This window comes from Prunus mume, unplaced genomic scaffold (assembly GCF_029339155.1).
Source record: "Prunus mume cultivar Tortuosa unplaced genomic scaffold, ASM2933915v1 scaffold27, whole genome shotgun sequence".
In the NCBI taxonomy this organism is placed as follows: Eukaryota; Viridiplantae; Streptophyta; class Magnoliopsida; order Rosales; family Rosaceae; genus Prunus; species Prunus mume.
The window spans coordinates 3,481-17,492 of record NW_028296573.1 but is presented as its reverse complement, the minus strand read 5'-3'; the positions used below and the strand labels follow the sequence as shown (position 1 = coordinate 17,492).

The 14,012-nt window shown below is 35.3% G+C and overlaps 1 protein-coding gene and 1 pseudogene across 3 annotated transcripts; both read left to right on the top strand.

The window, feature by feature from the left end:
- The first annotated feature begins 1,284 nt into the window (after positions 1-1,284).
- On the top strand, positions 1,285-7,617 carry LOC148914249 (hexokinase-3-like). Of its 3 annotated transcripts, none has more exons than XM_089043781.1 (10): positions 1,298-1,927; positions 2,390-2,476; positions 3,741-3,891; positions 3,996-4,178; positions 4,562-4,636; positions 6,080-6,235; positions 6,379-6,477; positions 6,577-6,704; positions 6,947-7,028; positions 7,122-7,617. In XM_089043781.1, exons 1-10 carry the CDS (start codon positions 1,656-1,658, stop codon positions 7,500-7,502), a joined length of 1,614 nt encoding a protein of 537 aa, XP_088899907.1. In that variant the 5' UTR covers positions 1,298-1,655; the 3' UTR covers positions 7,503-7,617. The 3 variants fall into 3 exon arrangements, with proteins under 3 accessions (XP_088899908.1, XP_088899907.1, XP_088899909.1); XM_089043783.1 differs by lacking the exon at positions 2,390-2,476 and adding an exon at positions 3,178-3,237 and having other exon boundaries at positions 1,831-1,927; XM_089043782.1 differs by lacking the exon at positions 2,390-2,476 and having other exon boundaries at positions 1,285-1,927.
- A 4,859-nt stretch (positions 7,618-12,476) lies between these two features.
- On the top strand, positions 12,477-13,052 carry LOC148914248 (uncharacterized; annotated as a pseudogene).
- The last annotated feature ends 960 nt before the right edge of the window (positions 13,053-14,012 follow it).

The following is a 14,012-nucleotide window of genomic DNA, read 5'->3' as shown; positions in this document are numbered from 1 at the left end:
TGTGATTTTATGGCATAATTTTTTGGATTTATAATCCTATAATCTCACGTCAATTATTTCCTTTTGTCTTTTTGATGATATTTTATTTAGGGAATCTTTGATCATGTGTTTATTTGAACCTAATGCGTTTGAATTATATCTAAATAATTCACATGTATTACATTTATTTCTTACTAATTACTCTATTTTATCTCATATAAGGACAATTCGATTGATATCTATCCATTATAGCAACATCAAAAGTACTCATTTAATAATTTCAAGACTAAGTTTGCTTGGCTCCTTAAAACTGAGGAGGAGCTCATTCTTACAACATATGAGATTTTAACACTTGTCAAATTCTAAAAGAAAAAAAAGAAGTTAAAAGTTATTCCAAAAAAAAAAAAAAGGTTAATGGAATTTAACAAGCGTCAAAACTCCATTAAATTTAAGGGTGAGCTCCTTCTCAGTTTTATGAAGCCAAACTTTTTCCAAAAAGGATATCATCACTTGTCATGTTGTCAAAACATACATTAACCTTGGAATGAGCTTATAGCTTAAGTGGTTAGGAGTATTTACTCTTATATCCGAGGTTCTGTGTTCGAATTCCCCTTCTCCAATATTGCTTATATCAAAATAATAGTAATGACACTCACAGCTTAAGTTGTTAGGAGTATTTACTCGTACACTCGAGATTCTGTGTTCGAATTCCCTTTCTCCAATACTGCTTATATCAAAATAATAGTAATGAGACTCACACACTTGGTGCTCTTCTAAGCAAACCTCAACCCTTGGATATATCTTTTGACAACTTTACAAGTAGAAATAAACATTTAAGCATACCCGAAGACATTGACATGCCTATACTTAAATTTAGTCATCACATCGCATGAGATGATAATGCCCACAAAATTTCCACTTATAGCAATTACATAGTTGCATCATACTTATCAATTCAAAGGCCACAAAAGCATGCCTCTTAGTCCTCTCCCTAATTGGACGGCTCATAATCTATCATCCCCAAAAAAAAACAAGAAAACTCTATCCATCTCTATCTTTTACGAATCATGATGAATTTTTACCCAACAAAATCACCCCACCCTACCCGAAAAGATTTCACACACGAGTGAAAAATCTTCTGAAATCTTCGATTTCCCACTAAAAATCCCACAAGATCTTTTTCCCCCAAACGGTAAAAAATCGCCGCAGGATATTGTGACAAATCCGACATTTCATATGATCCACAAGGGCAATTATGTCATTTTGACAACTATTTAAGTATCCACCATTTCGCGTTCCAACAATACTGCCTTCGCAACGCGCTCTCTCTCTCTCTCTCTCTCTCTCTCTCTCTAGCGCCTTTTCTCGAGCGGGTCATCCGCACTACCTTTCCGATCACCGTCGCCGGAAAACACACCGGAGATCAAACTCTGACCACTCTCCGTCGAGAAACTCAAACTGTTCGAACCCTCTGAACCCCTGCTTTGGACCGTTGGAGACAGTGAGAGTGATAGAGAACTCACAAACTCATAATCAAAAGCCAACGAAAGGCCTCAAGACACAAAACCCGGACGCGTTCATGGTGACACGGTGTCGTTTCACTGGAAGACCGACGAGACGATGCCGTTTGGCGATGCGATTTTGAATTGGGATAGGGGGCGTAGATAGTTTGAGATATGGGGAAGGTGGCGGTGGGATTGGCAGTTGGGGTGGCAGTAGCGGCGTGTGCGGTGGCGACGGTGGTGGTCGGTCGGAGAATAAGGAGCAGACGGAAGTGGAGAAGAGTGGTTGGGGTTTTGAAGGAACTCGAGCAGAGCTGTGAAACCACAGTGGGGAGGTTGAGGCAGGTCGTGGACGCTATGGCTGTGGAGATGCACGCAGGTTTGGCTTCTGATGGTGGCTCCAAGCTCAAAATGTTACTCACTTTTGTGGATAAACTCCCCAATGGGTAATAATTTTTAATGCTTCACTTGATTTTCTTTAATGGGCCTTTTCGTTTTTAGTTTCTTGTATCTGTTTCTTCAACTGGGTTTTGGTTTTGTTTCGGTGGTTTTAGGCGAAAATGTTGTTCCTTGATGAAAATTTGGGTGGTTATTTCATGGGGTTTTCTCATTGGAGTTTAATGGGTTTATCATTTATATTTGATTTTGGGCAAGAAAGTAACTTCATTTTAATGTTTTTGATTTTGATTTGATATTTGGGGATTGTCTTTGCCTACGTGTTCTGATGATTTATTGTTTTGTTACAGTTTTTTTCTATTTCTTTTGCGGCCTTCTCTCACTGTAATAATTCTTGTTTAATTTATCTTTTGTTACTGTAGTTCCGTTCCCCATCTTTTATGTGCATTTCGTTTGCCATCTGATTTGTGTTGTCCTTAGTTCTATGATTTGCCCTTGTTTAAATTTCTTAGCAAAGGTGCCGTTTTGGAATTGTTGGATGTTGGTCTTGTTTCTGCCTTTGTTCTCGATTATACTGATATCCGAGCTCTTCAATTGTTGTAAGTTATTTAATTTTATAGTGTTCCCTGTTGTTTTGACATTCGACAATGATGAATCAATCATATCACTACTTTGCTGGGAATATTTTTTTTCCTTGAAAATTTTGCAATATACAGTTCTTTCTTCCATTTCTTTCTGTTCTCATGTTGAATATGAGTACAGTAAATTCTTTAGGAGTGCGGTGTTAGATTTCACGTGGACTTTCTTTTTCATTTCTAGTTCTCCTTTTTCATAATAATTTTACTTTTTCTTTCTGTATTAACGCAACTTTTTTTTTTGTTTGTTTGTTTATGTATTAGCACAAAACCTATTCTACAATTTTTTTTCTCATTCAGTGTGTTATTACCCGCTTTTATGTCTAGATCAATTATGTGTCCAGTTTTGCAATGATTAATGCAATGTCTTGTTTTAAAATAAGCAGAGACCCCACTACCTTTGAAGGGTCTATCATTTGAAAAAGTATTCTATAGATGAGTTTGGTAATGGTGATGGTTAGTGTACAATAAGAGTGCAAAATTGTCTACTTTGTATTCGCATGGTTTAGCATGACAGCAATTTCATTATTTATTCAGTCGTGTAGTGTAAAATTATTATGCAGTTAGATACCTTCTTTGCATAAGTTGTGTAATAAATAAGGATTGATTTTTTTTATTTGGAAGGCCTAACTATCCCCTAAGGTATAAATTATTGCTCATGCTAGGTGAAATGCTTGTGATATGATTCAGAGAAGAGGGTCGATTATCTGTCTTTCTCCCCATTGGTTAGTACGGAAGAGAATTCTGAAAGTTTAGATCACTTGTTCTTCACTGCCTTATTGCATTAAAGCTATGGCTTAAATTTTGTAAGGAAGCTAATCTGTGTTGGGTAGTTCTGGAAATTTTTGGTTGGCAGAATAAGTTGAAAGTGTTTTGTGATTGTAGTGTGATGGCTGTATTTTGGGTGGTGTGGATAAAGAAATAGAAGAATTTTTGAAAAGTATGGTGGGGTGGGTATGGATCCTTTGTTGGAGAAAGCTTGATTTTTGACCTCTTTATATGCTTTGATTCCTGTTGAGTTTAAAGACGTACCATTCTTCTTTGGGAGCACATAGGCAGGATGTTGTCATTTTCTTTAGCTTAAATTTGATGTAGTAGCTGGTTGATAGTGTTTAAAGTTCTTGTATTGGTGGACAGCTTGTACATATTTGTTTCGTTCTTTATAAGTATTTTTTCTTGATAACAAGTGTTGAGACTAATTATTTTATCTTTTAATTTCTTGGGGTAGGAGTGAGAAAGGAACTTACTATGCGCTAGATCTTGGGGGTACTAATTTTAGGGTCTTACGGGTTAAGCTAGAAGGCACGAGGTCCTCTACCTTGGAACATGATGTATATCGACAAGCGATTCCTCAAGATTTGATGACTGGCTCAAGCGAGGTGACTAAATTTGTACCTTCAGATTTCTGTAATTGTTTAGCACATACTTCAAAGCTTCCAATGTGCTGCTGTCATGGAAACTGATGTGTTTCAATTGCTTGCAGGATCTATTTGATTTTATTGCTTCATCGTTAAAGGAGTTCGTTGAAAGAGAAGGTGATATTTCTGAGCTTTCATTGGACAGAAGAAGGGAGCTTGGATTCACATTCTCTTTTCCCGTGAAACAAATGTCCGTGTCATCAGGCACTTTATTAAAATGGACAAAAGGGTTTTCCATTGAAGACATGGTTAGTTGTATGGTGTCCGTTAAATTGTACTTCAATAAAACTCACCTATTTTAGGAAACTTTGTGAAGGCAAGAGCATAGTTGCTTGGAATATTTTTTTCCTTGCTGATGCTTAAATAAAATGGTAGCTCTAGTTTTTTTTTTGCATGCCCGAGTATGCATAACAAGTCTTCCATGGTGTAGTATATGAACTGTTGAGGTTCAGTTTTTTAGGTTGAGTTTGACTTTGTGTATGACCTCAGAAAGCTGATTCTGCGTGGCCCAAACCAAATAATCATCTTGATGTTTTATTATTTCATCACCTAAGAAAAACAGTAATGTGTGAAAAGCTTGCCACTTTCCTCTGCTCTCCTGATAAAAGCGTGGTTTACAATGTTTTGTCAGGTTGGAAGAGAGATTGCAGAATGCTTAGAGAATGCAATGACCAGGAAAGGCCTAAATATGAGGGTTGCAGCACTTGTAAGAAAGTCATTTCTCATCTTTACGTAACATTGCTAATTGCTTCTTTCATATCCCTACTGGGATATTTTTAAAATGGAATGTTCGGAATGGGAAAAGTCATATTATTGTGTCTACTATGTCATAGGTGTACTGTAAATCCTCAATCACATAGGAAGCAAGCTTATCATTGCAATTACTTCATTAATTTTTTTTAATTATAGTTTTTTTTCCTTTGTGCTTACATATGATTTTTAGTAGTATTATCGTTGAATCTACACACCTGTTGGTAAATTGAAAAGATGCATGGACTCTTGAATTGTTTTAGTTATGACTGCCAAAATATGGATGCTTTGGCAAAGTGTGAAAGTGGGGTGAGAATAGAACAGAATTCACATGCCAAAATCCCCTCCTTTTTTTGCCTTGGCATAGTATGGATTTCATCTTGATGCTGATTAAGGTTAAAATATGGATTTCATCTTTATGATGATTAAGGTTAAAATTTGTACCTTTTTTTAATAAAAAGAAGCAAGGGCATGATTTATCTAAAAGGGAAATTATTTGTGAGATATTGCATGCTCATACCAAATTAATGAAATGGCTAGTAACAAGGCCCTGATACCTTTTATGAAACAATATTTTGTTAAATATAAAGGAAAACAAGGTTTGTGATTTATTGCAGTCAAAACAAATTAATGTCGTGGGCAGTAAGATGGCCATGATACGTTATATAAGCAACATATATCAATTTAATTCTACTTGGTTGTGGACTACATTTTCTACTATGTATGGCTTTCCTAGATCCATATATTACTCATAACTCTTTCATTTATTTTTATTTTGGGTGCTGGGAAAAGTAGGTAATATTCTACTCAATAATAGCCTTTAAATACTAACCCCAATCACTACTATTTCAGCATAGTTGTGAAATGCTATATTAGATTCCAATAAATCAATGTCTGAAGGCCACCAGAGGAGTGGGTGTGGAAAATTTTGCTGTGCAGTTAATTTGCATTGGGATAATGCACCGTACAATATTTATGATTGCCTTATCTTCCTTGCGTGTATTGTGTTGGTTATTTAATGTTAAACACTTCTAAACCAAGCCTAGCATTAAAGTTAGTGGTGCTACACTCTTGTTTTTAGGGAAAATCAATTAATCTAATGAAAACCATTAATTGGTTTATAATAGTAAAAGATAAGGGATTCATTTCTGATGTAACTCTTAATCCAGTAAATTTTTTCATTTTAACTTGCGACTGGAAATCTGAATTTTATTTATTTATTAATGACTTGATGGAGATACACGATGATATTCTGTGAATGAATTATCCTTTTTATTTGTCAAGAACTGCAGCGCAACTTTTGTGTGCATGTGTCCCTGTACGCTCATTTTTGTGATTCTGCATTTGCTTTTTTTGGTTGTGAAATTTGGGTACATGATTTCTCTGTTTGTTTATGCAGGTCAATGACTCTGTGGGATCATTAGCACTTGGACATTATCATGACACAGACACTGTTGCTGCAGTGATAATTGGAACGGGTACTAATGCCTGTTATTTGGAAAGGACAGATGCTATAATTAAGTCTCAAGGGCTTCTTACAACATCTGGAGGCATGGTATCCATTATCTTGTCTCCCTTCAGATATACATACATATATCTATATATCTCATTTTTTACCATGACGAGATGATGTTTTTTTTAATATCTCTTGACATGAAGTCGTAATTTAAGAATAATATATATATATTTTTTTGTTAGGTTGTCAACATGGAATGGGGAAATTTTTGGTCATCTCATTTACCAAGGACTCTGTATGATATTGAATTAGATGCTGATAGCCCCAATCCGAATGATCAGGTAAGATTCATTTTATTGCTCTGTTGTTGCTTGATTGTGCAGGTGCTTAATCAAATATGAAGTTTTATTAATCTCATTATGTAAAGCATTTTTCAACAGGGTTTTGAGAAATTGATATCAGGAATGTACCTGGGTGATGTTGTGAGGAGAGTGATTGTCAGAATGTCACAGGAGTCAGATATTTTTGACCCTATTTCTTCCAAGTTATCAATGCCTTTTATTTTGAGGTATGCTCTCTCTGTCTCTGTCTCTGTCTCTCTTTCTGATGCACTTGCTGGGCATGCTCATCATGCCATCTGCTGATGGTGATAGTCTTTGATTGGCTGAATGCAAAATGGCATTATGAAAAATAGTTAATGTTGAGATGTTCAACTTGAGGTTACTTATCAATTACTATTTATTGCTGATTGTCAATGTTGCTTTGGCGAACACCATACCTTCAAAACTGTTTTTACTGTATAATTTCCAGGACACCATTGATTGCTGCAATGCATGAAGATGACTCTCCTGACTTGGAAGAAGTACGACGTATCTTAAGAGATAACCTGGAGGTAGACAAGGCATACGTCTTTTGTATTGATTCTTTGTCTCTCAAGGCTTTCAATTTTCTAATAATATGATTTTTACTGACCTGGCCGTTTCAGATTCCGGATGTCCCTCTAAAGGTTCGAAAGCTCATAGTCAAGGTGTGTGATGTTGTGACCCGTAGAGCTGCTCGATTGGCAGCTGCTGGTATTGTGGGGATCTTGAAGAAGATTGGTCGGGATGGGAGTGGTGGAATCGCAGGTGGAAGAAGTAGAAGTGATCAGAAAATGAGGAGGACGGTTGTGGCAATGGAGGGGGGTTTGTATACAGGTTATACAATGTTTAGAGACTACTTACATGAAGCATTGACTGAAATATTAGGGGAAGATATTGCCCAACATGTCATAATCAAGGTCACTGAAGATGGATCAGCCATGGGAGCAGCTCTCCTGGCTGCTTCACATTCGTCTTACCCTGTGGATAGCGTACAGTTGCTATAAATATATATATTCATATATACATATAGCCCCTGTAAATGTAGAATTCATTTTCCATAGTTGATCTGTTTGTATAAAGGGAAGTCCATATTTTTTTCTAGTAATTATTTTTTCTATATATTTATGCTGGCAATAGAAATTATTGTATCATTTTTTGGTCAAAATTTCCTTAAATGGCAGGAATGTTAATCATGTGAGTTCTTATTACATTCGTCCTAACATAAATAGGAGAAATTATACAGTAGATATTAACAACACAAAAGAACTTTTGACAATGTTTTTGATGTAAAAGAAATTATGGTACATATAAGAACAATGCGCAGTGGATTGAACGAGAACACCCACGGCCATGGCTTCTCAGAGAACCAAAGAGAGTTTTGCAAAGTTTTGTACAGTACTATTGTATAATTTTATCAATAAGTAGGCTTGTTTCATTTTAGTAAAAAATATTTTTAAAATTGGGAATAGGGATGTCAATGGGTCGAATCGGTGGTGGGTGGGTATGTCATTTACATCCTCATTTCCGTTAAGCATTTTCCCTCCATTCCCGCCTTCATACTCGCAATATTCAAATCGGGGATACTTAATATGTGTTGTTCATGAGTTAGGCTTCAAAGTTCGTCACACGTGTAGCCGTTGGGCCAAATATGTGAAGCCTTGCTCTGATACCATGAAGGAAGTTGAGGTTCTACCCCAAAACCAATTGACAATAGGGGAAATAGCCCAACTCAGCCTTTATTAAGTTTCTCAACTTTCCAATGTAGGATTGACTCTTTACCTTGTATCAATTCTGATTCAAAAAAGAACTAAGCGACATGTGACAATCGAAGGATCAGAACTGTGGTTTTGATGGATCATAATAGGGCAAGAGCTCCACCAGAATGGTCTTAAACTGAAGGAGTTAATTGGCAATCGATACCAAGGAGGCTTGGTAGAGCAAATAGCAAAGAGACACGGGTGTCTTTGACTGAAAGCGTTGGCTTTAGTGTAGAGTTTGTTGTTGAAGAGTTGTGTGTCATTGAGCTTGTAGAGATCTACAACAGCTCGTAACCCTAATCTCCGTAGAAAAAACCTTCTCCTGTTAGGTTACGATGAAAATGGATCAGGATCAATTAAGCTGATCTTACTTGCTTTTCACGTCAAGTAAATACATGTAGAATTATTCATGAAATAATTCTTATATTGACCATCTATTGGCAGGGATATTTAATTAACAAATATATGTGGACCATGCATTGGCCAAACATGTACTTAAACATGACTATGTAAAAAGCATGCCCAAACAGTTTATAGACCAAGGTTGAAAAGTCTGATTAGAACACTAAAAGTTGACAAATTCAATGGTTTGAATTCAAGATATTCTAATCTCCGTAATTAAAATCAAGTTCCATGTAAATATACATATCAAATCCAATCAATCCATTGTGATCCGATTGGACCGCTTGAATCGAACATATACATCTATAAAATAAAAAAACTACTCTTTAAAGCAGTATAAACAATATTATGACTCACATTCTAGACTGTTGGATTAAATAACATTCAATGGTTGAGATTGCATCATTGACAACACCCAATAACATAACACTGGCAACATTCAATCCTTGGCTTCTTGTACACTCCGAGATGATAGCAGACAAGATGTAACATCTCTGACGGAAGAAAGTGTGCAAGTCCATTCATGTCACTCTGAAACTCATACAATTCATGTCCAGAAGCCAATCAATTTTAATCTCAAAATCTATGTTTTCGGTGTGGTTCTAATGAGGAAGAGAGAAGATGAAGAGATGCACAGATAGTAGTAGAGAGAGAGAGAGAGAGAGAGAGGCCTTCGTGCCTCCAGTATATTTTTTCCTTCCTGGGTTTTGAGTGAGCGAGAGATGAGAGATAATATGAGAAACTTTAATAAATGTTTCCGACTTTCTAGTATTATATTTCCAAAGATATTCATTGTTTTGAAAAAAATAAATAAATGTATAAGTCAGATGCAATCTCAACTGTTCAAAGTGTTTCAATAATCTAAAAAGTGTGTGAAAATGTGTCCACGATCCTGATCCTATATTTAAATATACATAAATTTTTCTATGCGGACGTCTGGACGTTATTATAGTACAGACGTCGTGAATTTTCTATTATCACTCCCTGTTTTCATCTCTATTTACAATGATATTTGCACAATAATAACGTGCAAACATTCAAACAAGAGAATAACTATATATAAGTTGTTCTCTAATGCAGGTGTCCTTATTTTGCTGATGTCCAGACTTAATTTTTTTCTTCTTCATTCTTTATGCTAATAAAATCAGCTCAGACACTTTTCTCACTTTTTCTAGTATTAGTACAATAGAAACCAAGCTCTGGCAATACCAAAAAGTCAAGCATCACCTCTAGATTGGGCTTTTCTTCGTTGGTGCCTTGTACATACAACTTGGGAGTTGTTTATATGCTTTAGTGCATTTTTTTTAAATGATAATAATATGGAAAAAATTCATTCATTGTCATCATGGAAAAAAACAAAACAAGTCCGGACCGTATGAAGTATCCGGACGTCCGCACATGAGAATATCCCTATATATATAGTCCCTATGAAGAATTTTTTAAATAATTTTATTTGGACACCTTTTAGGATCCCTTACAATTTTTTTTAACAATCTAAACATTTACTTTTTAAATATACATTCATAGATCATCCTTGCAAAAAATTAGACAAATCGGAAACCGTTTCGATATCTAATTGTATACTACAAAATCAATGAATACAGTGCTTCAAGAAAGTACTAAAATTTCAATAATTCAATTAAGTGGTCAAATGATATCGAATTCAAGTAATATATATATATATATATATATATATATATATATATTTGGTAGAGATGATTTTGGATGAGTATATACAAAATAGATTGTTTGGATGAGTGAAATACAATACAGAGTGGGCCCTACAAGAGTGTCCCTCAAATAACTTATTTGAGGATCCTCAAATACAACGAACTCCATATATATATATATATATATATATATATATAATCCCTTTCTATTGAGGATTCAAGTTCAAATAGTTTTATTTGAGATGGACACCCTTTAGAGTTCCCTACTAATTTTTTTTTTCAACGATCCAAACAGTATCGATTTTTGAAGTCTATATTCATAGATCATCATTGCAAAAAATTAAACAAATTGAAAACCGTTTTGACATCCAATTATGTCCTACAAAATCAATGAAAGCGGTGCTTCAAGAAAATACTAAAATTTTAATAATTCAATTGAGTGGTCAAATAATATCAGATTCAAGTGTTTTTTTATTATTTATTTATTTTTTATTTTATAGAGATGATCTTTGAATGAATATCTACAAAATAGATTGTTTGGATTAGTAAAGTATAATACGAAGTAGGCCTTACAAGAGTGTCCTTCAAATAAGTTTATTTGAGGAATTCCTCAACTGAAGCTCTCTCTCTCTCTCTCTCTCTCTCTCTCTCTCTCTCTCTCTCTCTCTCTCTCTCTCTCTCTCTCTCTCTCTCTCTCTCTCTCTATATATATATATATATATATATATATATATAAACCAAGTATAAAAATCAACTACTCAGGTTGGAACTTGGATTTAAATTTTGAATGAAATACTTCGAGGCTTTTTAAATATTTACTTGGGCCTAAACATGTTGGAAATATCAACTAATCCAAGTTTACCTCAATTACATGAAACATAATTTGGAATCTACAAATTATAGCTTAAAGTACCAAAAAAAAAAAGTTGATTGTTAGATGTGGGGTTGAGTGAGGCACTAAGCCTCCCTCAGGCCAAGGGTACACTGAGACACAATTTGATATTTATAATGTTTCTTCAAGCTGTTTATAAAAAAACGTAGAGTTTCACATGTCTTTTTTTTCTTTCTAATTAAATAAAAATAAAAATTATACACTTAATTAAATTAAAAATTATCATATATAGTAATTAAATTAAATATTAAAAATTAAAAATTAATTTTTTTTTTCTAATCAACGAGACGTGGAGCTCAAGGTGGAAAATAGGGAGTGGGAAATAGGGAGGGGGAAAGAAGGAGGGGAAATTACGGAACGGCCTTGCATATTATTTATAAAAAAAATAATATTATTATTATGGAGCGGCTCTGCAAATTACTTCTATAAAAGGAAACAATGAGAGAAAAAAATCAAACTCAAACATAGAAAACCTATCTCCTCAAACTCAGAAAAATCTAAACCCATCTCCTTAAACTCAGATAAAAAATGGCCTCTTCATTCCCATTTTCTCTCGATCTAAACCGAGCTCTGCCAACACAGGCATGGGGGGCATAGAGATGGCAATGTGTCGAATCGGGGGTGGGTATGGCATTCCTATCTCTATCCCAGTTAAGCTTTTTCCCCCCATCCCCGCCTTCATACCTGCAATATTCATATCGGGAATTCCCATCCCGCCTTCGTTGGGGAATGGGTTCCCCGACCCGCTCTATTATGGAAAAAAAAACCAACATATAGCTACTTTGTTGAAAAAAAAAGGTACTAATTCAAGATAATGAATATATATATAATATATACTTATAAGAAAATATAAGAATGTTTATATATGTATTGGAAGTTAACTAAGTAAATAAATAGTGTGGCTTAAGATTTATATAAATTATATAAGTATATAATATAATAATATAAAATATAAAACTTAGTCGATACAATCACTTTAATAGCATATTTATATATACCATAATATATATATATATATATATATATATTTATATTCTAAACGGGGAGGGTTCAGGTTGGGGATTAGAATACCATCCCCGCCCCTTACCAAACACCATACCCAAAAAATTCCCCGTACCCATCCCCATACCCCTTTTTTGTCCTTCATACCCGACCCATTAGGGTTGAATCCCCACGAAGACCCTTACTCGCGAGGAAAATTGCCATCCCTAGGGGGCCAGGGGTTGCACCATTGTGGATGCCCTACTTTGCTTCCTTATGAGGACCAGTTATAAATGGCGACACTCTTTACTCCTTGAGCGATATTCTGTTGGAGTTGTGAGGAGTTTGGTGACTCCCAGGGATGTGCGTGTGCTGGGAATAAGGGATGATAACTGAGTGGTGAGTGATGCCATGGCACTGAGAGCGCAAAGTACAACATCTGTTGCAAGTGTGGGGCATCGCCTCATTGTGAAATCCCATGAGGTAGAGGTGCTAAAAGCTCAGTTGGTTGCAAAGGGGATTTGGTTGAAGATTGTCAGTGTGTGATAAGGAGTTTGAAGAGGGAGAGGGAAAATACGGTGGAGGCGAATCGACATCTGCTTGAAATATTGCATGAAGAGAATCAAAAGCTATCAAAGATGGTAGATTTTTACTCTCAAGACATGCAAAAGCAGCTAGAGGCCTTGGATCAACCAGGTAAACGCAAAGCATCGAGATCACAACACAAGTTATGTTCAATCTAAGGGTGTGATCTTTGGGAGCTCAAGTGATGAGCCCCAAGAAGCTGTGCGTGAAAATCCAAAAGAAGAGATCTAGAAGGCCAAACTAAAGGCTCATATTGTGGAATCATGAAGCGCGCCTTAATGTTTTTAATTTAATGTAATCTTATGTTTCTTTTTTATTTCTTTTTTAAATGTGAAATAACATGTTTATTAACACCCTTTTTAAATTGGAAACTAGGAATGAGTAAATAGGTTATTAACTAGGTAACTTGTTTAATAACCTGCTTAAGACGATCTGAACTCGATACGACACGTTTATTAAATGAGTCGAGTTTGGGTTCGATATTCTTGACACGTTTATTATCTGACACGTATAGACGTACAACAACCCATTACACGCGCGTGCAGGCTTCCATTTCAATAATAATCATTTGTTAGTTGCTAACTGCTCATGATGGGTAGGGTTTGCCCTGTTAGCGTAGGGCCTAGATCAACCCTCATACAACCAATCACTTTAATGCCTTACTTAGTTACAAGCCCACATAACTAGGCTAGACACTTATAAAGCATAGTGTATAGCCTTATAAGTCTTTATGTTTGTTAATAAGTTTTTGATGTGAGACTCTAGTGTTGTGTTGATTTGTTTTTGTAGAAGAGCTGGAGATATATAACTTGTATATATCCAATGTGAGTTGCGTTTGCTAATTAATTTGAAAGCAGATGTTAAAGTGATCATCATGGTCCAGCATTAAGTTCCATTCAATTGATATATGCTGAACCAACATACAAAGAAGAACATACATGAAAACTTAAGCACCAAAAGCTTAAGATTCACAAGCAAGGCCATAATGAAGAATGGTCGGTTATGTTTATTTGATGATGACAAGGAAAAAATATATTAGATGTTGCTCTGATTTATCATCATTCAGTTTCCATGAAGATGTTAACTCCTCAGGACCAATAATCTTCAAATCTTTAACCATTCTTAACCCTTTCATGAATTCCTCTATTTTATATGACTCTAAAATGGCAACTCCACCGTCTCAAGCAACTCAAACTCAACCACACTTCTAGACGGATCAGGCAAGGG